This window comes from Bos javanicus, chromosome 23 (assembly GCF_032452875.1).
Source record: "Bos javanicus breed banteng chromosome 23, ARS-OSU_banteng_1.0, whole genome shotgun sequence".
NCBI classification, from domain to species: domain Eukaryota; kingdom Metazoa; phylum Chordata; class Mammalia; order Artiodactyla; family Bovidae; genus Bos; species Bos javanicus.
The window spans coordinates 20,078,986-20,106,096 of NC_083890.1; the positions used below are offsets into that span (position 1 = coordinate 20,078,986).

Consider the following 27,111-nt stretch of genomic DNA (forward strand, 5'->3'; position numbering starts at 1 on the left):
AGAATCTTAGCCACTGGACCACCAGTGATGTCTCTAAGCCCATTTTAACATCTACAGGGTTACAGAGTATTAAAATGGGATGATAGAGAAGAACGTAGAGTTAGAATATGTGCAGAGTACTGTCGAACTTTCAGATTGGAGAGATCTCCTTCAGTAAAGCTGTCATCCTTTCATGCTCCATCAGAGACTGGAAAAGGAAGTGGTTCCATGTTTGCACAGAACACTAGCATGGGCTGCCCCAAGATGAAATTATAAAGTGGAATTAAGGTTGGAGATGTCTTAACTTCTCCACCCTTTGTGTCACCTAGTTCTCCCTCTCTCGTTTCCTGTGTTCAGGACACTCCCCGCCATGGGCGTCTGCCTGCATCACAGGAAAGCAACAAGCGAGGTGGTGATGTGCTCATGTTCTAGGTCAGACACTGCATTCGGTATCATTCTTGAGCTGTGTGACTCTGGGAAAGTGATTAACCTCTCTGTGCTTAGTTCATTCATCTGTAAAATGAAGAGAAAAAGAATACTTCCTCCACCCTGTCAGGGGTTGTTGTCAGGCTTAAATTAGATTCTAGGACAGCACCAAATAAATAGCAAGAACTCAATAAATGTTGGTTAACATAGAGAGTTACCAGCCGTTTCCATGGAGGGTACATTTCATGTGATTTGTTGTGTCCCTCTCCTGGAGGTTGGTCCGTGTTAAGCCTCATCTCTCCTTGTGATTTTTTTTGTTAAAGGGATGTCCCGCACAAGGGAGAAGAGCTATCCTGAGGGCTATGAGTAATACCCCAGGCATATGACAGTCCCCTGCAGTCAGAAGTCATCTGCCTCTCATGCAAGGCCAGGTCAGCTTGTCCCCCTGCCCCAAGGGCCGGCCCTTTCGGCAGCTGTACTGTTTACTTCTAAATCTTCTTGGATCACACTTTGGCTGCAGAGTCAGCGGCCCGCTCTTCATTGTGTGTCCCAGAGACTAGACTAAAACCTTACCAGCCGGCCGTGGCTGCTGGCTGATGTGTCACTAGCCCTGGGACAGCTGCAGATTCAACAGACTGAAAACGAAAGCCCAGCCCAGCAGTAGGTTTCTGTGGGTGAATGCAAAAAAAAGGGAGGGGGAATAAGACCGTCCTGGTTCATCCTCTAGAAGGCGCGTAGAGGGGAAAGTGGGAAGGTCCCTAGAAGCGCGGAAGGCACCGGTTTTACTTCCTCAAGTTGCCTTCTACACTCCTGTCTGAAATGAGGGGACCAGGTGATTTCCGGGGCTGCTTTTAGCTTTGCTTTTAGATCCATAAATAAGACTCTGTCCATGAAGGAGGATAAAAGACAGAAGGAGGGAGTGATCCCGGCTAGTATCTCTCAGAAATGCACACCTGCCCGCAAACCCATCACACCCAGTGCGATTGCGTGCCTATACTCTGACATCCCTTTCTGCATCATTTCTTTTTCTCCTTGCGAGGATGATAATATGAACGTGTTAGGAGGAGGGCATCGAGAGTCATTCTTCGTGCCTGGTTTCTGTCATTCTTTTCATACGTCCCAAGTTACTTGTCCTCTGCCCGCCGCCCTCCGGGGTCTCACCGCCCTGCCAAGGGTAAGCTGCACACCTTCGAGGTCCTGCCAAGGGGCTCAGAGGAGGCGCTTCCTCTAATAGCCAGCAGGTGGCGATCAAGCCTCAGGGAAAGCCGGCGGGCAGTTCTGGAAGGAGCCCCAGCGTGGAGGACAACTGTCACTCATCAGCCCAACCCGCCGTCCATCAGAATTGCCCTGACCAGGACGGCTGTGAACTGAGCGCCTCTGGGCATGGGAAACACTCGCGGTTTCAGAAAAGCAGTAAAGGGATGTGCGAATTTCCTCGATTAATCAAAATCAAACGCCTCTTGCATTTGGTGAGGTAGGGGGTCGGGGTGGGCTGTTAGGCAGGATGGAGGACCCGGGATGATACCCATCAAAAGTGGTTCCCAAAAAGGCGGGGTCCTAAGTCAACCTTGGAACATGGGAAGTGGGAGGTGGCAGCCATCTGCTCAGGACTTGCCCGCTCAGTTCCTGTTTCTTTTCATGATGAGGAAAGAGCCTGGTGTGTTTTGTTTTGTTTTGTTTTCTTGTTTTTTGCTTTTTTTCTGGACTTCTGAATTTGCTGTGTAGTTTCTAATAGTCATCAGCATACTTCGTTTGGGACTTGGCTCTGCATGAAAAAATAAAAACCTTGGGATGAGACCGGGCTGGAGTAATCCCCAAAGTTGGCCCATTCGTGCAGGGGGAACACTCATGACCTTTCAGTTCGTCACCTCAAAGTTTTCAGGTGAAAAGGAAAGAATAGATGTCTAGATAATTATTTTTAAAATAGACAAGATGCTTGTATCTAGATCAAACCCACACCACATGGAAACTAGTATTTGGAGATAAATAATAAGGGTCTGGCACAGGGCTGGCTTCAGTAATTGTGCCCATCTTTCTTCTTTTTTTTCCCCTGTCTGCTCCATATTCACTTAATTGTAGAGTCATGAAAATTGTTTCCTCTCGAGAGCGTGTAAGAGGATAAACTTCGACATCTGTCCACCAGGACATAAGGAAAGATGGCATGGTGAGGTTGGTAAATGGAAACAATCAGGGGCTTCATCCCCACCCCACTTCCTTTAGGACCCGGGATGGGAACAGAGAGACAGGGGGCTGTGTCAGGCCTGGCCCAGGGGGCAAGTCTGTTCTCTGCTCTTGGCCACTGCTTGACACTGGCGGAGAAAAAGGATGATTTGCAATGAGCCCCCAGAGGGACAGGTGGCCTGTGAGTGATGCTGCTGCTCCTGGGAGAACACCCGGGGTCCATCTGATGCTGGGGAGGCCGAACTCAGAGCAGGCCTCCCCTGGGAACCCACTCATCATGGCTTCATAGGCTTTCCTGCTTCCCCGGGCTTTCATCCCCTGGGACAGGCCCTCCAACCTGAGTTCAAAGGGCCCTGAGGTAGTCACTGCTGGAAGTCGATCTCTAGAGGTCCCCACCTGCAGGAGGGTTCTGAAGGTACCTGGGGCTGGTCTGGGCCTCTGATGGCTCTCCCTACACTGGTGGGTGACAGGGGTCCGGTATATGCCCACTGGGCTGTGTGTGCCTGGGGCAGGGTCATGCCTAGGACTCCAGGAAGACAGACTGGACCCTTGTGGGAAGCACAGAAGACCAATGCAAAGGCATGTCTTGGAGCAACATTGCCCAAAGATTGCCAACCTGCCTGTGTGCTTTGGGTCCTTGTGAGAAAAGTCATCTTGTCACCTGCGGGATGATTTCCTTGGGGGAAATCTTCAAAGTCAGTCATTTGTTGCGTGTTCCCTCACGCCCCCGCGGGCATCTGATGAAGAGTACCCTACCTATGCTGATGACCCCTGTGTCTCTCCTGATGACCCTTGACACCCAGGCTTAGAACTCCCCTGGACTCTCACTAGGGTCACCAGAGCTTACTGTCCCCTCCTCAAAGCTCCCCTGTGGTCAGCCTCTCCCTGCCTTTCAAAGTGATACTGGAAATGATCTTTTGCTTTAAGCAAGTTATTTTTATTCTATTTATTTATTTCTGGCTGCGCTGGATCTTTGCTGCTTTGCGCAGGCTTTCTCTATTTGTGGCGAGCAGGGGCCCTTCATTATCATGCGCGGGTTTCTCATTGTGGTGGCTTCTCTTGCTGTGGCGCTCAGGCCCAAGGTCACACGGGCTTTAATAGCTGCAGCTCACGAGCTCTAGAGCACAGGCTCAGTAGTTGTGGTGCACGGGCTTAGTTGCCCCGCAGCATGCGGAATCTTCCCAGACCAGGGCTCGAACCTGTGTTCCCTGCATTGGCAGGCGGATTCTTAACCTCTGGGCCACCAAGAAAGTCCTAAAAATGATCTTTTATTTGCATGATACTTGACACTTCCAAAACATACTCCTATAAACTATGCTTTGGGGGCTTAAGAATAGACTTGAGAGGGAATTAAAATGATTCCCATTTTTCAGATGGGTAAACCAAGGGCCAGAGAGCTTTAGTGAAGTGTCCAGAAGAATGAGGAGAGGTGTCTTCTGTTCCAGGAGCCATGTGCTTTCTGCTACATCCCGCCAATGAGACCTCAAGCTTTCCCTTCAACAAAGAAGGCGATGGGGATCTTTGGGCCCTTACTTCTTCCTGGGAAAGACATGAAGCTGCCATTTTTCAGGGCTGATACCCCATGCTTGTCAGCGATCTCCAAGGACAGGGTATAAGAGGGTGGCTTTCAAGCCAGCTTGGAGGGGCAGGAGTCGTATGGAAGAGTAGTATTGGGGGTGGCCCAAAATTTCATTCGGGTTTTTCCAGAAGCTGTTACGAATGAATGTAAATGAAAACGAACGCCTACGAACTTCATGGCCACCCCCAATATTTGGAGTCTTATGGATTTCTGGTCCCTTCAGCTCCCATATGTGTAGCATCTCTGCAGAGACCGGCCTGAATGATGTGGCAAGGCCTGTTTAAAATTCATTTTCCTACCCTGGTGCTCCTACAGAGAAAGGAAACAGAACAGCGGAAGCTGTCCCTGGTTTATGCTCTCAGCTGTGCTCCCCGGTACAGCAGCTTCTAGATACATGTGGGGCCTTAGCACTGGAAATCTGCTGGGCACCTGTGGTGTAAAGCACGCACTAGATTATGAACACTTGGTGTTAAAACAAGAAGGAATATAAAATAGCTAATTAAGAAGTTTACACAAATTACACCCTGAAATGCCAAGATTTGGGATCTGTTGGGTTAAATCAAATATATTACTGCAATTCAGCAATATATATATATTACTGCAATTTTACCTCCTGACTTTTTGTAAAGTGGCTCCTACAAAATTTAAAATACACGTGGAACTTCCCTGGTGGCCCAGTGGTTAAAACTCTGTGCTTCCAATGCAGGGGGCTCAGGTTTGATTCCTGGTTGGGGAACTAAGATCCCACATGCTGTGAGGTTCAGCCAATAAAAAAAAAATACACGTGACTGACCTTATAGTCCAACCAGACCATTCGGCGCTCCCCAAGTTCCTCAATAGTTCAAAATGTATTCCTTTTCACGTAAAGGATTTTAGGAAGCATGCTTTTCTTCCTATTTATATGAATAAAGTATAAACTTCATAAAGTCAGGGTTGGGGAGGAAGTCTTCAAAATACAAAACTAAATGCCTTCCTTTCTGAATGATGTATACATTATTTTACAAAGAAAAACATCAGGACAGGGACTTTCTAGGTCCAGTGGTTATGGCTCCAAGCATCCATTGCAGGGGGCACAGGCTCCAACCCTTGCTGGGGAACTAAGATCCTACCTGCCATGTAGCACAGCCAAAAATAAATAAATAAAAATATTCACACACACACACACAAAGTAAAAAAAGACATCAGGGCAAACGACCAGAAAATTCCAAAGTCCTGTGGCCCACGTAGTCATGTGATGGCAGCTTACCCCATGAGAGGTCGATGGATCTTTTTTCAGAATATTCATCTGTTTACTTGCTTGTGCTGGGTCTTAGTTGCAGCATGCAAACTCTGTTGCAACACATGGGATCTAGTTCCCTGACCAGAGATGGAACCTGGGACCCCGGCATTGCGAATTCAGTCCCTCCGTGAGTCTCTTCTCCAGTACTCTTGCCTGGAAAATTCCATGGATGGGGGAGCCTGGTAGGCTACATCCAGTTCATGGGGTTGCAGAGTTGGACATGACTGAGTGACTTCAGTTTCTTTCTTTCTATAGTTCCTTTTGGAGAAGGAAATGGCAACCCACTCCAGTGTTCTTGCCTGGAGAATCCCATAGACAGAGGGGCCTGGTGGGCTGCGGTCTATGGAGCTGCAAAGAGTCGGACACGACTAAGCAACTATCAGACACACACACACACACACACACACACACACACACACACACGAGTCTCTCGAGGTATGAAAGCGTTTGCAGTTCCAAATATGACCTGCAGGTGGCAGTACTTCACTGGTGGTGGGGAGTTGAAGGCGACGTGCCCAGCATTGCAGACGCATTTTGGTTTGGTTTTTAAGGAGTGAGAGGTCAGATGAACAAAAGCTTAGAGGACAGGCCAGCACCTGTGTGTTCAGATCTCTGCCCTGTTGGCCTAAACGTCAGTGGTATACTAGCTCCTGGGCTCACTCTACCTGCCACACCAGACACACAGTGTGGGGAAGGTTGTCGGCTGCAGAGCTGTGAGCCTCTTTTCATCTGGACAAATTAGGCTTTCCCACATGACACCCTTTCCCTGAATTGTCCACACACCTGGAAGCCATGCCTTTGGGAAAGGTGACTTTGGTTGTATTTGCGTATTCAGCAGACAGAATAGGATGGACATATTTGCAGCACGCAAGCCGTATTACTGATACTATCCAGAGAGACCCTTCTCAGAGTGATTACTCCTAAAGATAAAGGAGAGTTTGCAGGTCACCATGTCTACCCCTCAGACCTCATACAGATTCTACAGAGCAGTGTGGGGTCCTTAACTTCTTTTTAAAAAATAATCTGAAGATAAAACTTGTGTCATCTTCTCCCCTGGACTGTGAGCAGGACCTGTGTCTCTGATGAGATATCACTCCCATGAGTAGATTACATTACAGGGAAAAGATGAAGGGATCTTGCCAGTGTAATTAAGGTCCCTAATCATCTGGCTTTGAGTTCATCTCAAGGGAGAATATCCCAGGTGGGCCTGACCTAATCAGGTGAGTCCTTTAGAAGTGTGTCTGGAGATCAGAGACTGAAGAAGTACCAGAGATTCAAAGTGGCCACAGAAGCTCTTCTGTTGACTTTGAAGAAGCCAACTGCCCTGCTGGGAGAAGACCATAGGGCAGGGGATGGTAAGACACCTCCAGGAACTAAGATGACCTCAGTCCTGTAACTAAAGAGTAGAAATCTGCCAAGCAACTGCTGAGCTTGGAGGAGGACCCTAGCTTTCAGATGAGACTGCAGCCCTAGCTGACAGCTTGAGTTCAGCCTGGTAAAACTTTGAGCCGAAGGTGGCATTAACCATGCCCAGCAACTGTGTGATAACTACCGGATATGGTTTTCAACCTCTAACTTTGTGGTAATATGTCACACAGCCATATAAGACTAATATGGGAAATACAGGACCTGTTGCAGAAATATCTATTGCTAACAGAAGCCACAGGGCTCTGTTTTCAGCTGTCCATGAAAATGCCAACCAAGCCACATCCAAATGTCAGAACAGACTTTTTTTTTTTTTTGATTCCCCGACAGTCAGGTACTGAAGACTTTACCTCCAGGTCTCCTGTTTAAAGCCTCTTAAGTTTTTGGGCTCTATATGCTGAGTGGGAATGTGAATTGTGTGAGGAAAGATGTTAGCCCTCAGCTTGTGAGCTTCAGACACCCCCACCCACGTCCCCACCCCTGGAGAAGAGAAGTGACCATTTGCTGGAGAAGGAGTTAAATTCTGGTGGACGTGGAGAAGTCTGAAACAGCGGCAGTAGCCTATTGCAAAAGTGGAGACAATTTATATTAAAAAAAAGCTTCACACCATCTTTTTAGATATTTTATTATTTTAATCAGGGGAAAGACATAGAACTATATGTTGTTGTTGAGTCTCTAAGTCATGTCCGACTCTGTGATCCCATGGACTGCGGAATGCCAGGCTTCCCTGTCCTTCACTATCTCCCAGAGTTTGCTCAGATTCATGTCCACTTAGTTGAGAACCCCATGGACAGAGCTGTATGCTGGAATGCTATTATTAAGACATGATTGAAAATCCCAAGTCATAACTTTAGAAACCTATAGCATCTCACTTCAAAGCTGCTGCTACTGCTGCTGCTAAGCCTCTTCAGTCATGTCCGACTCTGTGGGACCCCATAGATGGCAACCCACCAGGCTCCCCCATCCCTGGAATTCTCCAGGCAAGAACACTGGAGTGGGTTGCCATTTCCTTCTCCAATGCATGAAAGTGAAAAGTGAAAGTGAAGTCGCTCAGTCATGTCCGACTCTTCGTGACCCCATGGACTGCAGCCTTCGAGACCCTTCAGTCCATGGGACTTTCCAGGCGAGAGTACTGGAGTGGGGTGCCATTGCCTTCTCCGCACTTCAAAGCTAATACCTCTGAAATGATGAGACACTCTTTTCATGGGTGTTCAAAAAACACAAAGCCCCTCCTTTATTTTGGACATTTGGGGAATCAGACTTCTGCTGGCCCGCGTCACTGACTTTCTCTAGGGGATGTAGAGCCCCATTTGACAGCACCTTCGCCTGCCACAAATAATATGTGTTCTTCCTACAGGCCACTTCTATGACCTCACTTGTTTCCTTTATCTTCTAAAATGGTTGTGACTTGTGACTCAGAATAATGTCTTCTGCCACCTCTGTGCTTGCTGGTTGCTATAATCTTTCTCATCCCCACAAAACTTTATTTTTTAGTCTTTCAACCTCTGTGAAGTTCCCTACACAAACCACAAAGAGCTATGTCTTCCCACAGTGTTTCTTAATTTCTGGCCTTAGCAACTAGATCCTGAAATCCCCACGGACTTGTATTTACCTCTTTCTCCAAGTAAACAGCATGACTCGGACGGGAGGGTGGCAGATGCATGACTCATCCAGGAGAGGATGCGTTGCACTGGGCTCAGAATGTTATTCTGGGCTGAGACGACCTCTGTAGTTTGTATCCACTGCTCAGTGGTGGATGCTCTGACCTCATACCCTCTGAAGCATCAGTACAGACTCCATTGCAAGAAACTGACTTACCAGAAGGTCCCTTAATGCAAGAAGGTTTTGCCTGGTGGAACCAGCTTTATACACTGAGAGATTTCAGGGACGTGGGAAAGTAGTGGGCACTTTCCAGGTGAGGTAGGTGCCACATCTCACTTTGTGCCAACACCAGCATTCCCGTTCTTCCTTCCCTCGGAAATCTGCTGCCCAGAGCCCTGAAATCATTGTTGATTGAAAACCAGTGACCCCAGGGCCAAGCATGGCTCCTGTTGTAATTAACAGATTCATAGATCACTCTTTTTTACAATGTTGAATTCTGTTGCTTATTTCAGGGTATTCTTGGCAAAGAGCAGTGACTGAACTATGCCTCTTGGAGTTGAGCGGAAAACCAGCATGTACTGTACTTCTCCAATGTTTTGTTTGTACAGCTTTTCCGGAATGTGGATCCAGTACTCTGACTTGAAAGGAGGGAAGTACAGGCACACCTTGAGCGTGTGTGTGTGTGTGTGCACTGGAGGTGAGGGAACGTGCCTCCATTAATGAATGCTGGCAAAGAACCAGATCCCCATCCTGGGGAGCCCCACTGGAGGTTCCTGTCATTATAGAGGTCCCCTTCACAAAATTCAGGACAATAATTCCCAGAGGATCCCTGGGAAGGTCAGTGGAAGGTCAGCGTTTCTTATAGTTCTGTGATTTCGAACAGGAGAACCACAGCCTTCTGAATGCAATGCTTTCCCTGGCTGATCACATCAATACTGCCTAACCCTGTCTCAGTTTTCATGGATAGAACTCCAGAAACCAAATCAGTAAAGCCATTCTTTTCCTGATGTCTAAATCGAATTCAGTTGATCATCCAGCCTAACCTCTGGCTCTGTCTTCTCAGTACCAACTTCTGCCCAAAGTTGATCATCCCCTGGAGAATTTTGAGCTTTATAATCATTTCCTTCAGGGATTTTAAATAATGAACTCTTCAGTTGGGATAATGATGTGACAATTTGCTGGCAAATGTGGGCATAGATATATATGTCACTTGTGAGTATGTAGGAAAAGGGGGAAAAAAAGAGTTCGTTTCCTTGAAACGTGATTGGGATTTCTGTCTGTCCGATCTCTCCCTTCTCATAAAGAAAAGAGAGATAGAGGTAGAATTTAATTAAAAATAAAAGGAAGTGATTTTAAACAGTAAAACTATTAAAAGAAAACTCTTTCAAACCTCAGCGAATAAATGGTAATTGAGTCTCAGCCTCTTTGGTCCTTTCTTCCTGATGGTTGGACCTGTTAGAGCCATCCTTATGAAGACCACACTGCCCATATTTTCAGAGAAGTCCCACATTTTTTATTTCATTATGGCTCCAGGGTCAGACTGTGATTTGGAATATTTGGTTGCTGTAGCTACAGCACATGGTAAACTTTGCTATGGATGTGATTTTAATAAATATTTATATTATATTTTTATGAAATGCACACACACAGGTGAAACACACACAGCCACATAGTTCACAAACAATCTGCACCATCTGTTCATCAAGGTAAAGTGTCATTAGGAGCACAGACTAGCCAGTTGGAGAGCTTTTTCCAGAAGATTTCTAAGTAGTTAGAATAAATACCAATTAGACAGTAGAAAACTCTGAATGTATATTGGTCTGGGAACTTAGGAACTGGAAGAATTAACACAGAGAGACCTATACAGCACATCCAGGGCCTCTCAATCCATAGTAACTACAAAAATAATAATATACAACACTGTAAGATCATTCAAATCTTTTCTAGCATGCACAGAAAAGTACCTGGTTAAAGCTGTTAAATATAATTCATGACAGTTGGGAGGGTCTGTTTTCAGTGCAATATATCACATTTGGAAATGAATGGATAGACAAATATATATATTTTTGCTTATAAAAAGTGGAACAAACCAAAACCCAAGGCTGTTCTACTAAACTACTAATATTAAAAATGTAATCAGCAGGTGGTCAGCTGGGATCTAATCATCTAATCACACTTCCTCTGTCCATTCATTCCTCTTAGCTCCAACCTTAACACACAGTAACACGTATGTATGTGTTTAGCATCAGGAGAGTCATGTCTTCTGTGAAATTCTTGTAAATATCATCATTCACTTAAAAGCATCTTGATGATATAATTTCCTCCCTATTTTTTCATTGCCTTTTTTTTTTTTTTTCCTTTTTTGATCTCTCTTAGCTAAGAAAACACCAGGAAAATATTGAACTTTCTCCATGGCTAATCTTCAGTTTTCATTTTGGAGTCATTTTTCAGTGTTGCAGTAAAAGTATTGGGTCATTAACATAGAAATCTTAACATGTCGTCCTTCCGTTATTCTCTATATTTTTTCCTTGTAGTTTCCTCCATCCCTCTCTTCTTTCTTTCTTCCTCTCTTCCATCCTTCCTTCCTAGAATTCACTGAAGAGTTTCCTAAGTCCTGGCCTTTTACTTATTATTTTAATCAAAGCTTATCTTTGGGCCCAGGGTGTGAAAAGGAAAAATGTCCCTGAAATTCTATTTTACAATATAGACAGAGAAGTTGGCTTGAGTTTCAATTAAATACTATACACATTTGGTATCACACAAGAGACAGGGGTGGGGCAGCAACAGAAATGCAACAATTTCCTCTGGTCTGTCTTTACAAAAGAAAGCCTCTTCCCTCATAAAAAAAAAAGTCTCTTCAGCATCTGCTCCCAGAGGCCTGCGGAAAAAACATGTTACCCACGGCTTGGAAAGGATCTCTTTTGCAGAGCACATCCACTGTTTCCCAAGAGGTCCCATGGGCTGGATTTTCCTGTCCTTAGTTGAGCAATGAATAAGCACTGGATGTGTTTTCCAGGGATGAACTGGTTGTTTCCGGGGTGGAAACATTGTATGTTCCTGAAAAACACAACAGCAGCTCAGCTGAAGGTCACCGCTTCATGATCACTGGGGTGTGACTCTCTGCTGCTCGCCCAGGGGGCGCTCTACTCCAGGAGCCAGCTAAGCCATGCCTGGAAATGAACCCATGCCTGCCCTCCTCCCCAGACCCAGAAGTCCTGGAGAACAAACCAAGCTGTTCTCAAGCATGCGTGGCAGCCGATAAGACAAGCACTAACTACTTCACATCACACCAGCAGCCAGATTTCTACAGAGGACAGGGAGATCTTGACACGGGCAGCCCTCTGCATGCTGCCTCATGCAACAGCCTAGGGGACATCCATATGGAGGAACATCCCTGGTCCCCTTGGGTTGGTGTGACTTGGGGAAGCTCTCAGGAGGGGTCTGAGCCGGGGAAAGGGAGGAAAGTAAAAAAAGAGGAAATTGCAGGGGAAGAAGAGGCAGGACCAGGAAAGCAGCAGGAGTCGGGATAACAACAGGGGTAGCAGGGAGAACGGCCCGGGAGCAACGGCACAGACTGATGCCAGCGTGGGGCGGGGGGAGGACAGAGCAGGAGAACAGTAGGGGCTGTGTGTTGGGCAGGGGAAGTGACACAGTGCCCACCCTACCATCAGATGGGCGGACTGCCACGGCTAACAGGGTTTCCATCATTGCCTGGGGGAGCCCTTGGGGCTGCTGACAACATAAACCAAAGTTACAGTGATTATGGAGCCCTCGAATAGGCCACCTTGGATCAGCATGAATGACCCTGAAAGGCTGAGTGGCAGCGGCCGGGAGACTCGGGCCCTAGGACCTCGGGATCTGGGCCCCAGCTCTTGATCTGACTGGTTCAGAAACAGGGAACACACTTCACTGGCCTTACATAATGTGTAACTCAGATTCTGTGGAATCATTTCATAGAGTTTTCACTGTTCTCGCTTTAATGCAAATGCTAAACACCATCCGGGGCTTCCCAGGTGGCACTAATGACAAAGACCTGCCTGCCAATGCAGGAGACATAAGAGATACTGGTTTGATCCCTGGATCAGGAAGATCCCCTGCAGGAGGAAATGGCAACCCACTCCGGTATTCTTGCCTGGAGAATCCCATGGACAGAGGAGCCTGGTGAGCTACAGTCCATGCAGTCCCAAAGAGTTGGACACAGTGAAGCGACTTAGCACCACAAACACGATCCAGGGACAATGCCTGCCGAGGGGAAGTGTTCTAACATATCCTGGATCTCGGATGATTTCACAACAGATCCAACAAAAAGTGAAGGTCCTCCAGTTTCATGAGTAAAACATCAAGCTGAAGCCCCAAATGCCAAGTTCTCCTGAGCTTTAATAAGTTAGGCATTCCCCAAATTCACTCTTATCCAGAGAGCCATAGTCTGGAAGGCTTTCGACACATTTCATACATTTCTTCGTTTGTGAGATCTGTTCAGTTTGGAGGAGCTGGAAGGAATTCTAGTGCCTGTTTTCCCTGGCAGGAGGTGAGGAGTTGGGGTGACATGGGACAGGAGTTTCAGCTTGCCAGAACAGCTGAGGCCCACTGCCCAAAGTCATTCACATCCTTCATCTTATGTCTAAAGGGAGAAAATGTTCATTGCACATATCCCTAATAGAATAGCTAACTCGGGTGACCCCTCATATGTATGCAAGGATTTAAAAATGCCCATGTGTAAAACAAGAACACTCCAAAAAAAGAAAGAAAAAAAAAAAAAGAAATGAAACTCACAGCGTGGGATGCTATGGTAGGATCCTCTAATTGTTTTCTTCACTGTACCAGAACCCAGAACTATGACCTACCTACTCTTATATAACATGAATAGAACTTTGTGTTTGATCAGGATAGCAATTAACATACAGTTCCCATTTTTATGGTGGATATGGTTTTGATGTAGAGTTCTCTGCAGGCTGAAGGCAGTTGCCCTCTGTACCAACCTCCTGGTAGTTTGGGAAAATATAAGCAGTATTTAACCTCTGCTCCAAATAAGGCCACTGTGGGTCAATGTTATGAAGTAGACAGTTAGACACTAGGGGTGAGATTTCCCCCCGGGGCAAATATGTTTAGGTCAACCCAGGAAACAACTAGAGGACGCTACGTACCTGTTTTACCAAACAAATTGTTAAATCTTCTTGATATTGGAGAACTCATTGAAAATACAGGTGTAGATGAACCTATGGACGTTGACTAGAGAAGAAAAAAAAGAATTACAAAGTAAACATGTTAGTCCAAGGTCCTGTGTGAATCTGTAAGATGATTTGTTTGCTGCCGTCTCGTGGTCACTGCCTGCATTTTCATCTCACCTAAGGAGAGGGCCTGGATGAACCTGAATTTCTATTTCAGACAAATTAAGCCGGAAAGCCTACTGGTGGCCATTAAGAATCTGCCTGCAATGCAGGAGGCCTGGCTTCAATCCCTGGATCAGAAAGATCCCCTGGAGAAAGGAATGGCAACGCCCTCCAGTGTTCTTGCCTGGAGAATTCCATGGACAGAGGGGCCTGGTGGGCTTAAAGTTCTTGGGTGCCAAAGAGCTGGACACGACTGAGTGAATACCACTTTCAATTTAAGCAGGAAAGCCACCTTTGGAACACCGGAGTCTCGTCATAGGTATTAGGCAATTGACCCAAATACGTATTTTACTGTTTGATAAGGTTTATTATCTTCTGACATGTGAAAACAAATAGTTATTTTCCAAGAAGAACTACACAAAATTCATCATTATTCTTCAAATTGTGTTCTCAAGGCTCATAAATGGCCTTGAGTTTCCCCAGAAGATTGCTTCTCGTGGAAATTTGGTCTTAACTTCCAGTTGATACTATCCAAGCTATTGGTCCCTATAACCCCTATTTTAAGATGTGGGGACAGCATCTAAATGCTAGTTCATTGCCATGGTTTTTTATTAAAAGGCAGAATCAGGTACAAAGCAAACACGGTGGGATAATCTGTAATTATTACACTACACTACAATTGGTAGTGGAGAGAGAGGGGTTTTTCAGAGTCTCTACAAAGAAACTGTTTACCTTTGAGTGCTGTGAAGACCATTTTGACCGTGAATACTTATTCAGCAAGGCTTCCTGCACCTGCAGAGTTTAAGAGAAGCCACTGTCAAATGCTGAGAAGGGTTTGGAGAGAAAGGAAGCCTTCTATACTGTTGGTGGGAATGTAAATTGGTAACAGCCACTGTGGGGACCAGTGTGGAGGTCCCTTAAAAAACTAAGAACAGAGCTACCATATGACCCTGCAATCCCCCTCCTGGGCATATACCCAGAGAGCAGTACGGTCCAAAAGGATACATGCACACCAGTGTTCACTGTAGCACTGTTTACAATAGCCAAGACATGGAAGCAATCTAAATGTCCATCGATAGAGGAATGGATAAAGAAGATGTGGCACATATATACAGTGGAATATTACTCAGCCATTAAAGATAATGAAATAATGCCATTTGAAGCAACGTGAATGGACCTAGAGATGGTCATACTGAGCGAAGTAAGTCAGAGAAGGAGAAGTACTGTGTGGCATCTCTCATATGTGGAATCTAAAAAGAAATGATCAAATGAACTTATTCACAAAACAGAAACAGACTCACAGATTTAAAGAAAGAACTTACGGTTGTCAGGAGGGGAGAGTGGGGGGAAGGGATAGTTAGGAAGTTTGGGATCAACATGTATACACTGCTGTGTTTAAAATGAATAACCGACAGGGTCCTACTTTATAGCACAGGGAACTCTGCTCAATGTTATGTAGCAGCCTGGATGGGAGGGGGGTTTGGGGGAGAATGGATACATGCACATGTAGGGCTGAGTCCCTTCACTGTTCACCTGAAACTATCACAACATTGTTAATCAGCTCTATTCCGATATAAAATGAAAAGGTTAAAAAAAAGAGGCCATTGTCAACCTAACATGTCATGGTTCGTTAGACTTTTCTAGGAGGATGACTGTTATGGTTCTTACCTTCTGATCCCAGAGGCATCCAAAGAGTAAAATGAATAATCCCTGAAAAAAATTAGAAAGAAGTGCATTTTAATCATATTATTTACTAATCATATTCTTGTCTAGCAAAATAGGAAGTATTGTTCACATAGCATAGGATTTGTAAGCTACTTCTTTCTACAGCTGCATTTATGGTCAAGTAGATGACAATGATGTAGCAGGTTCACACCAAGGGACCTTCAATGTTATAATGTTATAAGGATATTTTCCATTTCCCTATTTCCACCCAATTATAAGCTGGAGGTCCTGCTGGTTATGTTATTAAACATGCCTCTTATGTCTACAGTAGCCCTCATAGTTGTAATGGGAACATAGGGCATGAGGTAGAATAATCAGTACCTCCTAGTCAAGTCATCATTAGATGTGAGCCTTAGAGTTTGGAGTAGCAGGATTTGCGTGGTCTTGGCATGAGCATCTAGGGTGATGTCTCAGCATGACCTCCAGATGCCCTGCCTACTCACCAGCGCATGGGAGCCTAGGGTTACCATTCATCTATTGGTCAAATCACAATCAAGCATCCCCTCCTTGTGCTCCAAAGGCTTGTTAAAGCCCTCCCAACAATGTGACTTGTATTAGAATTAGTTTTGCACTGCTGGAGAGCAAAGGGAATGTCTTTTACATTTTCATATAATGAAAGTGAAGTTGCTCAGTCGTGTCCAACTCTTTGCGACCCCATGAACTGTAGCCTGCCAGGCTCCTCTGCCCATGGGATTGTCCCGGCAAGAATACTGGAGTGGGTTGCCATTTCCTTCTTCAGGGGATCTTCCTGACCCAGGGATCAAACCCAGGTCTGCTGCAATGCAGGCAGACTTACCATCTAAGCTACCAAGGAAGCCCATTCATATAATGAATGGAGCAAAATTCTTTCAGCCTTCAGCAAATGTTACCTGAGAACCTACTATGTGGTATCAAGCATTTACTTCATTTGTCGAGGTTACCCAACTTCTAGCCTGTTCCAAGGTCTTTGCTGGAACTAGGGAGGTACTGATAAGTAAGAGAGGTGCTTCCACCTCACCAAGGCAGAGCGCATTTAATGCTTGTGGAAATTAACTGGAAAGGCTGTTTGGTTTAACGGTGGTATTTGCGTTTAGGATATAATAGATGGCATCAAGATAACATTGGATAAATAGCAGAATCCAGTGTAGGGGAGGGACTTTCCTCCCATGTACATCATCAAGGCACTTAGCAGGAGGCACATATGCAACTAGACTATAATGCAGGTGATAAGAGGTGTGAGGTTCCATGGGAGCAGAGGAACGTGCCTTTTCTCTTGCACTGAGTTCTTGCCATTACTGTTCTTTAGGGCCAGGGCTGCCTCTGAACTCAAACCCTTCCTCATTCCTCCCCTTGTTTGTGTTTCTACCATTGCAGATCCTGGCTGAGAGCGCTGCCCTGCAGAGCATACCTGGAAGGCATTGAGGAGGGTGAACACAATGTGGAACACAGCGTTGCTCCCCTGGAACACGGTGGCCAGCCCGAAACCCCAGGTGAGCCCCAAGAGCGGCGTGAGGACCCCAATGCTCTTGGCGACCTGGAACAGGCTGCTCTTCTCCTGCTTGCTCGGCTTGTCCCCGACGGAAGGCCTCAGGATCTTGGTGATGACCACGACCGTGATGGTCATGTTTACCACCACGATGATCAGGGCCGGGATGACGAAGGCCAGCAGGGCTTTGGTGTCCTCCCAGTTGAGCCAGCAGGCGTTCTTCCTCATGTAGACCTCCCGGGGCTGGGTGGCCCCCACTGTGATGATGGAGATGACCAGAGGGCAGCCGTACCCCAGAGAAAAGGCGATCGTCTTCTGAATGGACTTGCTCGTGTCGTGTAGAATGAAAACCAGGCGGTAGAAGAGCATGAGCCCCAGGGTCAGCATCCAGAAGAAGACACTGAGGTAGAAGAAGTGGACGAAGAAGGTGGCGGCCACACAGGCCGTCTCATTGAGCGGGAAGCGATGGTCGTGGATGGCGGCGGCCACGATAAACCAGATGTCGGCCACCAGCAGGGAAGCAGTGATGTTGACGATGCAGATGTGGCGCATGGAGGAGGTCCGGTTCTTGGTCACCGATTTCCATACCACGGCCTCCACGACGAGGCAGGCTGCTAAGCTCAAGATGGAAAAGCATAGCCCAATGTAGGAAATGATATCCAGCAGGATTTTCAGGAGAGAATCGGGGTCTGGGGAGTCGGGGGACATGAGGATGGAGAAGGAGGTGAGGTGTTCACAGCTGCAGGACACGCTGTCCTCAGTGACCTCTTTCACATAGCACCCACTGCTGTCCCACCCCCCGGTGTGGTTGGCGAGGTCGAAGTTCCAGAAGACACACTGCGGTATCCCGCCCAAAGGGTGGTTGTTTTTGAAAGTCATCAGAATCCTGAATGGTGTGGTTATGCTGCGGCTGACGGTGGTGGTCATCACCAAGCTGTTGGCAAAGTTCTGTCCCGGAACATCCCTGTCGAGGATGGTTTTGAGAGTTGGGAAAGCCACAGTGACAACAAATGAATCTGGCTGCAGGTGTTCCAGCTGGCATCCATTGATGGTCACGTTGCCCCAGAGGTCAGAGTCCAAGAAAATAAAACTCTGCCTGTACGATTGGGGGTGGCCAGGTTTTATGACCATGCTCTTCATCTGCACGTTAGGTTGGGAGATGGTGCTGTCTTCTGCTCGTAAAACTCGGGAAAATCTTTCCACTGAATCCAATAGCTGTGAGCTATAATTGGTTTTTTGCTGCTGTGACATCTTCCAGGTATTCAAGGCAGACTTGCCAAGGATGATATTGACCGTGGAGAGGACGTGCTGTAATTGACAAGGCATGGGATCAAACCAACGGAATGTTTTCAATCATAAAAGAGAGAGAGAAAAAAAAAAAAAGAACATCTCCTTGGAAACTGGTTAAGTGGGTACATGCAGGCATGCATGCTCATTTGCTAAGTCATGTCAGACTCTTTTGCAACCCCATGGACTGCAGGCCACCAGGCTCCTCTGTCCATGGGATTTCCCAGACAAGAGAACTGGAGTGGATTGCCATTTCCTCCTCCAGAGGATCTTTCTGACCTAGGAATGGAAACCGAGTCTCCAGTGTCTCCTGCACTGGCAGGTGGATTCTTTACCACTGAGCCACCTTGGAAGCTCTAAGTGGGTACAGGGAAAAAGAAAAGAGAAGGGGGAAGTGCAGCATCACAGGCTGAGGGGACAATGATCCACCTTCTTATGGGAAAAATTAGCAGAGGATGGACCCCCCAACTTCAAGACTTTGTGAAATGTTTAGCAGTCGTGATGGTGAGAACCACCCTTAAAACTCACTAAAGTCGACTCAGTAGGCTGGCAGAGATGTTTATTAATTGCTTTATGTTTTATTTTATTTTAAATCTCAAGCCAGTAAAGGCTTTTGGGATGGGTGGTATTTCACCAGCAAGGGTGAGGGAGTCTTGGAAGACCCTCTCAAATGCTGAGCATCAAATAAGACACGTGAGTGTTGTTAAAGGCACCTTTCTTTTTTGCTCGACATTTTGATTCTCTCTCCCATACACTGGGAATTATCATTTGTGGCTTATCTCCATGGAGAGAAGTGGCTTCTCTCTGCCCTTCTTCATGTGGTTCTCTTCTCTGAAATGATGAGCCCTGGAGTTAGTTGAACAGTGGCCCCAAAATGACTTGTCTTAATTCCCAAACTCTGTGAATGTGACCTGATTTGGAGAAAGGGTCTTGGTAGATGTTATTAAGGATCTTGAGAGAAAAATCACCCTGGATTACTTGGGTAGGCCCTAAATCCAGTGACAAGTATCCTTAAAAGAGACAGAAGAGGAGGAGCTAAATGGAGAAAATGAGTCATGTGAGGACAAAGTCGGAGGTTGGAATGAGGCAGCCACAAGTCAAAGAATGCCTGGAGCTACTAGAAGCTGGGAAGTGAACGTGATAGTCATTCAGACTTGCCTGACTCTGTACAGCCCCACGGACTGTCGCCTGCCCGCTCCTCTGTCCATGGGATTCTCCAGACAAGAATACTGCAGTGGGTAGTGATTCCCTTCTCCAGGGATCTTCCTGACCCAGGGATTGCACCTGGGTCTCCTGCATTGGCAGGCTGATTTTTTTTACCATCTGAGCCACCAGGAAAGCTCACTAGAAGCTAGAAGAGGGGATCAAAGATTCTTCCCTAGAGCCTTCAGAGGAAACATGGTCCCCAGACACCTTGATTTCAGGCTTCTAGCCTCAAGGAGCGTGAGAGAGGACATTTCTGTCATTGTAAGCCACCCAGTTTACAGCGGTTTGTTAGAACAGCCCTTGCAGATCTGTATAAGCTCCTTGGACTCTTGTAACCCAGGCTGCTTGCCGGTTGCCTCTGGTTGGGTTTGTCCAGTGAGAAACATCAGCAGGAGGTGGGATGATGAGAGAAGAAAGAAGCTGAGATCTGTTTTTCCTGCATCCTCATTTCTTCTGTCAGCATATCTTTGGTATAGTTATGTCCTTCCAGTACTACAGCTCCTGCTCAGTGATCCCTCCTCCAAGGTTACGGGTGCACTATTTCCCTGCTTTCCCTGTTAATCCTCAAGGTAGTAAAGGTTTCTAAATGTTTCTGGTCTCTGGTTGCCTCACACTTTTTAAAAAATTCCTAGTTTTACCTCTGTAAGTATCCCTTCGCTAAAGTATCTTCATTTGAACTCTGGTGGGTGAATTCTTTACTCTTAGAACACTGATTACTGGAAAAAAAAAAAAAGGAACCTTCTTACACTGTTGTTGGGAATGTAGATTGATATAGGCAGAATGGAAAGTTGTATGGAGGTTCCTTCAAACACTAAGAATAGAACTATCATTTGATCCAGCAATTCCACTCCTGGGCATATACCCAGACAAAACCATCATTCAAAAAGATAAATACACCTCAATGTTAATTGCAACACTATTTACAATAGCCAAGACATGGAAGCAACCTAAATGTCCATCAACAGAGGAACAGATAAATATGTAGTATATATATTCAATAGAATATTACTCAGCCATAAAAAGGAAGGTAACTGTGTCATTTGAAGAAATGTGGATGGGACTCAAAGACTGTCACACAAAGTGAAGTAAGTCAGAAAGAGAAAAACAAATATTGTACATTAACGCATATATGTGGAATACAGAAAAATGGTATAGATAATCTTATTTTCAAAGCAGAAACAGAGAACAAACATATGGATACCAAGGGGTAAAAGGGGAGTGGGATGAATTGGGAGATTGAGATTGACATACATACACTATTACATGTAAAACAGATGGCTAATTAGATCTATTGTACAGCCCAGAGAACCCTACTCAGTGCTCTGTGGTAACAGAAGTGGGGAAAGTGAAAGTGAAAGTCGCTCAGTCATGTCTGACTCTTTGTGACCCCATGGACTATATAGCCTATGGAATTCTCCAGGCCAGAATACTGGAGTGGGCAGCCTTTCCCTTCTCCAGGGCATCTTCCCAACCCAGGGATGGAACCCAGGTCTCCCACATTGCAGGTGGATTCTTTCCCAGCTGAGCCACAAGGGAAGCCCCAACTGAAGTGGGAAGGAAATCCACAAAAGAGGGGATATATGAATATGTATAGCTGCTTTACTCTGCTGTGCAGCAGAAATGAACACAACACTGTAAAGCAACTATACTCCAATTAAAAAAAATAAAGAACACTGATTGCTTCAAAGGTCACGTTTGGTGAGAGACTGTTGAGAATCCCACCTTGTACATATTCTGAAAACCTTTCATTCCTAGTTTTCTTAGAAAGCAGGTAAGAATTCATTCTCTATTAATGAAGAAACTAATGAGATTCTTTAAAAAGTCATCTTAAGATCCCAAGATATACACGCACATGCTAAAAGCCAGAGCTGGCAAGGTGCTGCTTAGGAAAAGAGAGAATTTGCAGTGGAGAGAACTTATGTTTCTTGACCCCAAGTGCTGAGGGATGAAGAGATGAGAAGCCAGACTCCTGTAAGACGAACAAACTCACCGTCATCATTTCTGAATTCACTTGGGTTGGAACTGTTGAGAACAGGTCCAGGATGTTAATAATAGCTCCCAGGGTCCCAGAAAATGAGTCGACTTCAAGTTTCACTTGCTTTGTGCTAATGGAAAGATTCCCTAGGTAGGACGGGAGCTTCTCGTCCTGGGTGGGGCTCTTAACCAAAGCCTAAGAACAAAAAAGCCAACACAATCAGACAAAAAAAAAAAAAAAAAATTGCAACTCATTTATTGTAACTTATGGAATTTGAGGACTCTTGAATTCTCAGCAACATAAGCATGAGAGGTGAAAGTATTTATTTTGATGAAATGAAACATATGTCCTCGCCACATGGCACTCACTTCTACTCTAGGTAAGAGAGGTCAGCTAGCCCCTTCTAGGACTATAGATGACTTGTAAGGATAAAGGAAGTCTCAGACCTGTAAAAGCATAAAGCCCAATTTTTTTTTTCCTATTGATGAACCTTACTTTTAAAAAAATTATTTTTTTCGGCTGTGCTGGGTCTTCATTGCAGTGTATGGGCTTAGTTGCCTAGTGGCGTGTGGGATCTTAGTTCCCCCGACCAGGGATTGAGCCTGCGTCCCCTGCATTGGAAGGAGGATTCTTAACCACTGAACCACCAGGGAAGTCCATAAATCTTACTTTTTATTTTGCTTTCTTTCTGAAAAGATTAGAACTATTAGCTTGATATAAAAATTCTTCAAAGGAGCACATTTAGAGGGGATGACTTCACCAACATGACTTTTATCATTGAGCTAACAGAAACCAAAGTGAAGGTGCACAGCTGGTCCTAGGGCAGAACGCACATTGTGTTGCCTTTCTATTGGTATTCACGCAAAATATTAAGCATGTCTAGAGTTGCATCTTATTCGGAAATAAACAAGTGTAGCTTTGAGAGCAACACGAAGCAGCTCAAAGTCCATTTTCCTAAGTGCTGAGAAATAGGCTCAGCTAAACATAGCTCCCCACCAAGAGCTCAGAGTCAAGGGTTTAAAGATCACCTTGGCCAGCTGGAGCAGAGCATTTATTGGAGCAGAGATGCAGTCATTTCTCTCAATCTGCCACTGGGAGCCCACGCATCTATAAGTTATGATCCCTCCAATAGGACTCTCACGGCTTCTGGTAATGTTCGAGAACCGGCAAAGCTTCTGGATGACTTTCCCAGGCTCCCCAACACCTAGGATAGGATCCTGGCAAGTGATGCTCTCCCCTGCATTGGAAACGTGGATATAAAAGGCACAGTTGAAAAGAGGAGAAAAGATAGTTGAAACAGGACCAGGCTTAGGTGGCGTTTTGATATTTGAACTCATCTTCTTCACTTTCAGTGACCTTTTCTGAGTTTCCACACAGATCTGATTCTAATTTGCACTGGCTTTTCCTCTAAGCCTCATTCCCACCTCCAATCTCCAGGAATTTTCTCTTTGCTGCCTGTAAAATCTAAGCGATGAAAATAACAAGAGCTTAATGTGTACTCATCCAGATAAAAGATATGCAGGTGACCATGAGTGTTAGGGATGCATGGGATCTTCATGCATGGGATTCTCAACTCTGATGCTTAAGAATCACCAGAGGAGCCTTGGAAATACCAATGTCCAGGCTCACTCCAGTCCAAGTAGATCAGAACCTCTCAGGCTGAAATTCAAGCTTCAACAGTTTTTAAAGCCTGCTTGTGATTCCTGGGTGCAGCCAAGGATAAGAGGCACCATTTTAATCTAAAGCTATAATTAGCAGTAGGAATTCTAGGCACCCATGACCTGAATATTCTAGACAATATTTATAAGCATTTATTCCTTCTGGTTTCCCTTAAGGATGACTTCCCTTTTCCTCTACCTAAGACCAGACTTCATTGGAAAATGGCATTTGTTGCAGAATCTCCATCTCCAGGGAACTTGGGACTCTCTGATGAGCAGAAACACCTCCCCATCATCTTTTAGCATTTATTGAGTTCCCAGCCACTGTAGAAAAATCTTAAAACACCTAAGTAATTTTCTATTGGGAAAGGGCTGAGGAATCAGAGTTTGCAAGAAGAACAAAGAGGAGAACAAAGGTAAGTGAATAAAACATGATGGCACCTGGGCTAAGACGGGAGGACAGAGGAGAAGTGACCTTGGCTGCCCTCTGGAAAAGGTGTGCTTGGTGGGGTCAAGGGATGGTGACTCAGAGATACAGGGAGCTCTTCATTGCTTCCTACTTTGGTGTCTGGGCCTCAGATACCAACACCTATGAGAAGGACCAAAAATCCCTCAATAAACTCAAACAGGCTTGGTAACAGAGGCATAGATCCTTCAGACATCATGGGGTTTTTTATAGAGACGATTTATGGGGCCAGGGGATTGCTTATGATGCAGGCCCAGGAGTATCTTTTTACCTTAAAAAATAGTATATGAGGTGGTATTGGCTCAGCGATAACAAAGGATGGGAAAGACAGTTTCTGATGTTTTATTATTTTTAAGATATTTTGATGTGGAACATAAATTTATTATGGTATTGATTCTGTCTCATATTTTGGTTTTTTGACCCTGAGGCATGTGGGATCCTAGCTTCTCAACCAGGGATGGAACCCACACCCCCTACATTGGAAGGTGAAGTCTTACCCATTGGACTGCCAGGGAAGTCCCTCTGATTCTTTTTCTGTAGCTCTGGGAAACAGTGCTGATGGGGGCATATAGTAGACTGGATATTTGAACTTTGCTCAAAGTCTGTAACTTTGCTGAAAGTTCAAAGTGGCCTCAGTCCCATACAAACACCATCCACTCTTAACTGGTGAGGGCAGGGCTTCAACTCTCAGAATCAATGGGTATATGGCTTTATCTGCCGAGCTTTGTTCATTTCTTCCCACCTAATCACTACCAGAGTTAATCAGATAGCCTCTTCTAGCCACCCACAACCGTCTCTAGAGCAGAACTTACCCCATTACATGTGATAACATTTTAAAATCACATGTATCTCTCTCTTAGATGTGAGGCCAAGAAACATAGCTTATTTCTTTTCAATCCCCCATGCTTAGCTCAAGTCTTGCCACATGAAAGAGATTAACACACATTTATTGATGGATGAATGAGGGAGTGAATCAATAAATGAATCTCTGCCCATGACTGTAACATTTTAAAATAATTAAAAGTGCTCTCACCAGGAACCAGGTTAAGCTTCATAGATGGGCTCTGGACTGAATTATTAGCGGCATTGGCAAAGTGACAGAACACATCCACATTTCCTGGACAGGAAACCGAGTCTGCCACGAAATGGTGTTTGTAGCACACTTGCTTTTCATTAACTTCTTTTACTAAAATAAAATCAAAGAATGAAGTCACAACGTAAGTATTCAAAGCACGGATTTTGTTAAAATCATCCAACGTGGATAAACTTGTTCAAACTGTTTTCAAGATTATGTGCCACATTCATCTTTTATGTGGTTCGCAAAATGCCACTAGCCTAGAAGTAACTAAGCCTGCACTGGCATGCATGCTGGCCAAAACCTTACCTCCACCATTCATGGCTCCAAGTCTATGCCCACCCAGTTTCGGACCATCAGAATGCTTTCTCAGCATCCTTCTATCTACTGAAACCCCATCATGCTCTGCACTTTTATCCTATCCTGCTTTCATCGCATTTGCTTAGAGGTCACCAAAGGAGAAGACCTGGAGAAGGAATCAGTTACCTCCTCCAGTATTCTGGCCTGGAAAATTTCACAGACTGTATAGTCCATGGGGTCACATAGAGTTGGACATGACTGAGCGACTTTCACACTTCACTAAAGGAAAAGAGGGTGTCAGAGGATGAGATGGCTGGCTGGACAGCATCACCAATGCAATGAATATGAACTTGGGCAGATTCTAGGAGATGGTGAGGGACAGGGAGGCCTGGCATGCTGCAGCATATGGGGTCACAAAGAATTGGACACAACTGGGTGGCTGAACAACAACAACTCCTACCAGACCCTAAGGTTTTAGCGGGTAGGTACCTGGTCATACTTACCTTTGCATCTCCTAGTGCCTAGGTCAGTGTTTGGCACACAGAAAACCCTGAACACATGCGTGTTTACCACAGAATGTTGAAATGCTTAAATATTTCCGTACCCAGATTGATTTCATATCCCCCTGCCACGCATCCTTCTCTACATTGTCTAGTCTTTATGGGATTCCCCACTTTTCTGAACTTCCATTGTTCTTTCCATCTGTTAATGCTCATTTTGGGGTATTTAATATTCTATATATTGCCTTTTAGGACATATGCTCTTCTAGATATTAATCTACATGCCCCACTTCTTTGATCTCCTTTTCATTGCCTCCTGTATTCATTGTGTTCTATATTAAGCAGGAGGTCCCCAAGAACCATTCTTGAAAGTATGAATGAGCTCCTAAATCCCTGGTGATGGTGTCAGTGAGTTAAGATTTGGGATTGTGAAGTCATATTTGGTTGATCTTTATCTGAATGAATCCTGAGGGATCTGGGTGGAAGGTACATTCAACCAGACAGGACTTGAATTTTTTTTTTTTTTTTTTTTGGTCAGGTACCATTGAGTGCTACCAATGGAGTCTCTTAAGTTAATTATTCCTCAGCTTGGAGTTCCTGGACCACATAGGTAGTATAAATTCAAGCCCCAAACCTAGGCAGGACAATCATAATTCTCAGGTGAAATTTTTACCTTTTATCAGCAATGAGGCCAAGCTCTTAACTCTTGCAGATGAATTTTAGTTTTTTCCTAGATTCTTCTTCTTTTACTAAGCACGTCATTATCTGAGGGCCCTGACATTGTGCTGGTGGGTGGGGTGCCTTAGTTACTGCCTTGGGATCAAGGCCTTCTCTCTAATACACTTCAGAGCTTTCAAACTCAAATTCAAGATTCTGGGTTTCTGATTTTGGCAAATGCCTTCAGGGCATCCCATCATTAGCAAAAACATTTCCTATAATTCTTCTTTTTTTAATTTTTATTTATTTTAATTTTTTAATTATTATTATTATTTTTACTTTATAATATTGTATTGGTTTTGCCATACATCAACATGCATCCGCCACGGGTGTACACGTGTTCCCCATCCTGAACCCCCTCCCACCTCGCTCCCCATACCATCCCTCTGGGTCATCCCAGTGCACCAGCCCCAAGCTTCCTGTATCCTGCATCGAACCCGGACTGGCGATTCATTTCTTATATGATATTATACATGTTTTAATGCCATTCTCCCAAATCATCCCCCACTCCCTCTCCCACAGAGTCCAAAAGACTGTTCTATACATCTGTGTCTCTTTATTGTCTCGCATACAGGGTTGTCATTACCATTTTTCTAAATTCCACATATATGCGTTAGTACACTGTATTGGTGTTTTTCTTTCTGGCTTACTTCACTCTGTATAATAGGCTCCATTGTTTCTGTTACTCTTTGAGCTGCTCAGCTGTGCATTTACAGGATTCTTGCGGTACTATGATTGCATGCTAACTCCTGCACAGAGGGAGGAATGATCAGAATATCTAGTCTACTATATTGAACATGTAGAAGGCTCGTGACGGTAACTTAATATGGTCTTCAACAGCCATCACTAGAAACAATGGGCTCCACTCTCACAGACTCTCAAGATTTTGTCACAAACCACTTGCTCAGATGGTAAAGAATTGGCCTACAATGCAGG

General features: G+C 45.1%; 1 protein-coding gene across 5 annotated transcripts in view; it reads right to left on the bottom strand.

The window, feature by feature from the left end:
• Positions 1-10,268: 10,268 nt before the first annotated feature.
• The window catches only part of ADGRF5 (adhesion G protein-coupled receptor F5), a 57,828-nt gene continuing 40,985 nt past the window's right edge, over positions 10,269-27,111 (bottom strand). For 4 of the 5 annotated variants that reach the window (XM_061398361.1, XM_061398358.1, XM_061398360.1 and 1 more), the window contains 8 exons: positions 24,617-24,769; positions 22,488-22,696; positions 21,475-21,654; positions 16,914-18,299; positions 15,470-15,511; positions 14,534-14,593; positions 13,616-13,700; positions 10,269-11,528 (listed from right to left, as the gene is read on the bottom strand). In XM_061398361.1, the coding sequence (XP_061254345.1) occupies positions 11,449-11,528; positions 13,616-13,700; positions 14,534-14,593; positions 15,470-15,511; positions 16,914-18,299; positions 21,475-21,654; positions 22,488-22,696; positions 24,617-24,769 (2,195 nt within the window). In that variant the 3' untranslated portion in view covers positions 10,269-11,448. Of the gene's footprint in view, positions 11,529-12,136; positions 12,204-13,615; positions 13,701-14,533; positions 14,594-15,469; positions 15,512-16,913; positions 18,300-21,474; positions 21,655-22,487; positions 22,697-24,616; positions 24,770-27,111 lie in introns of all 5 variants that reach the window. The other variant, XM_061398359.1, reaches the window with a different exon arrangement.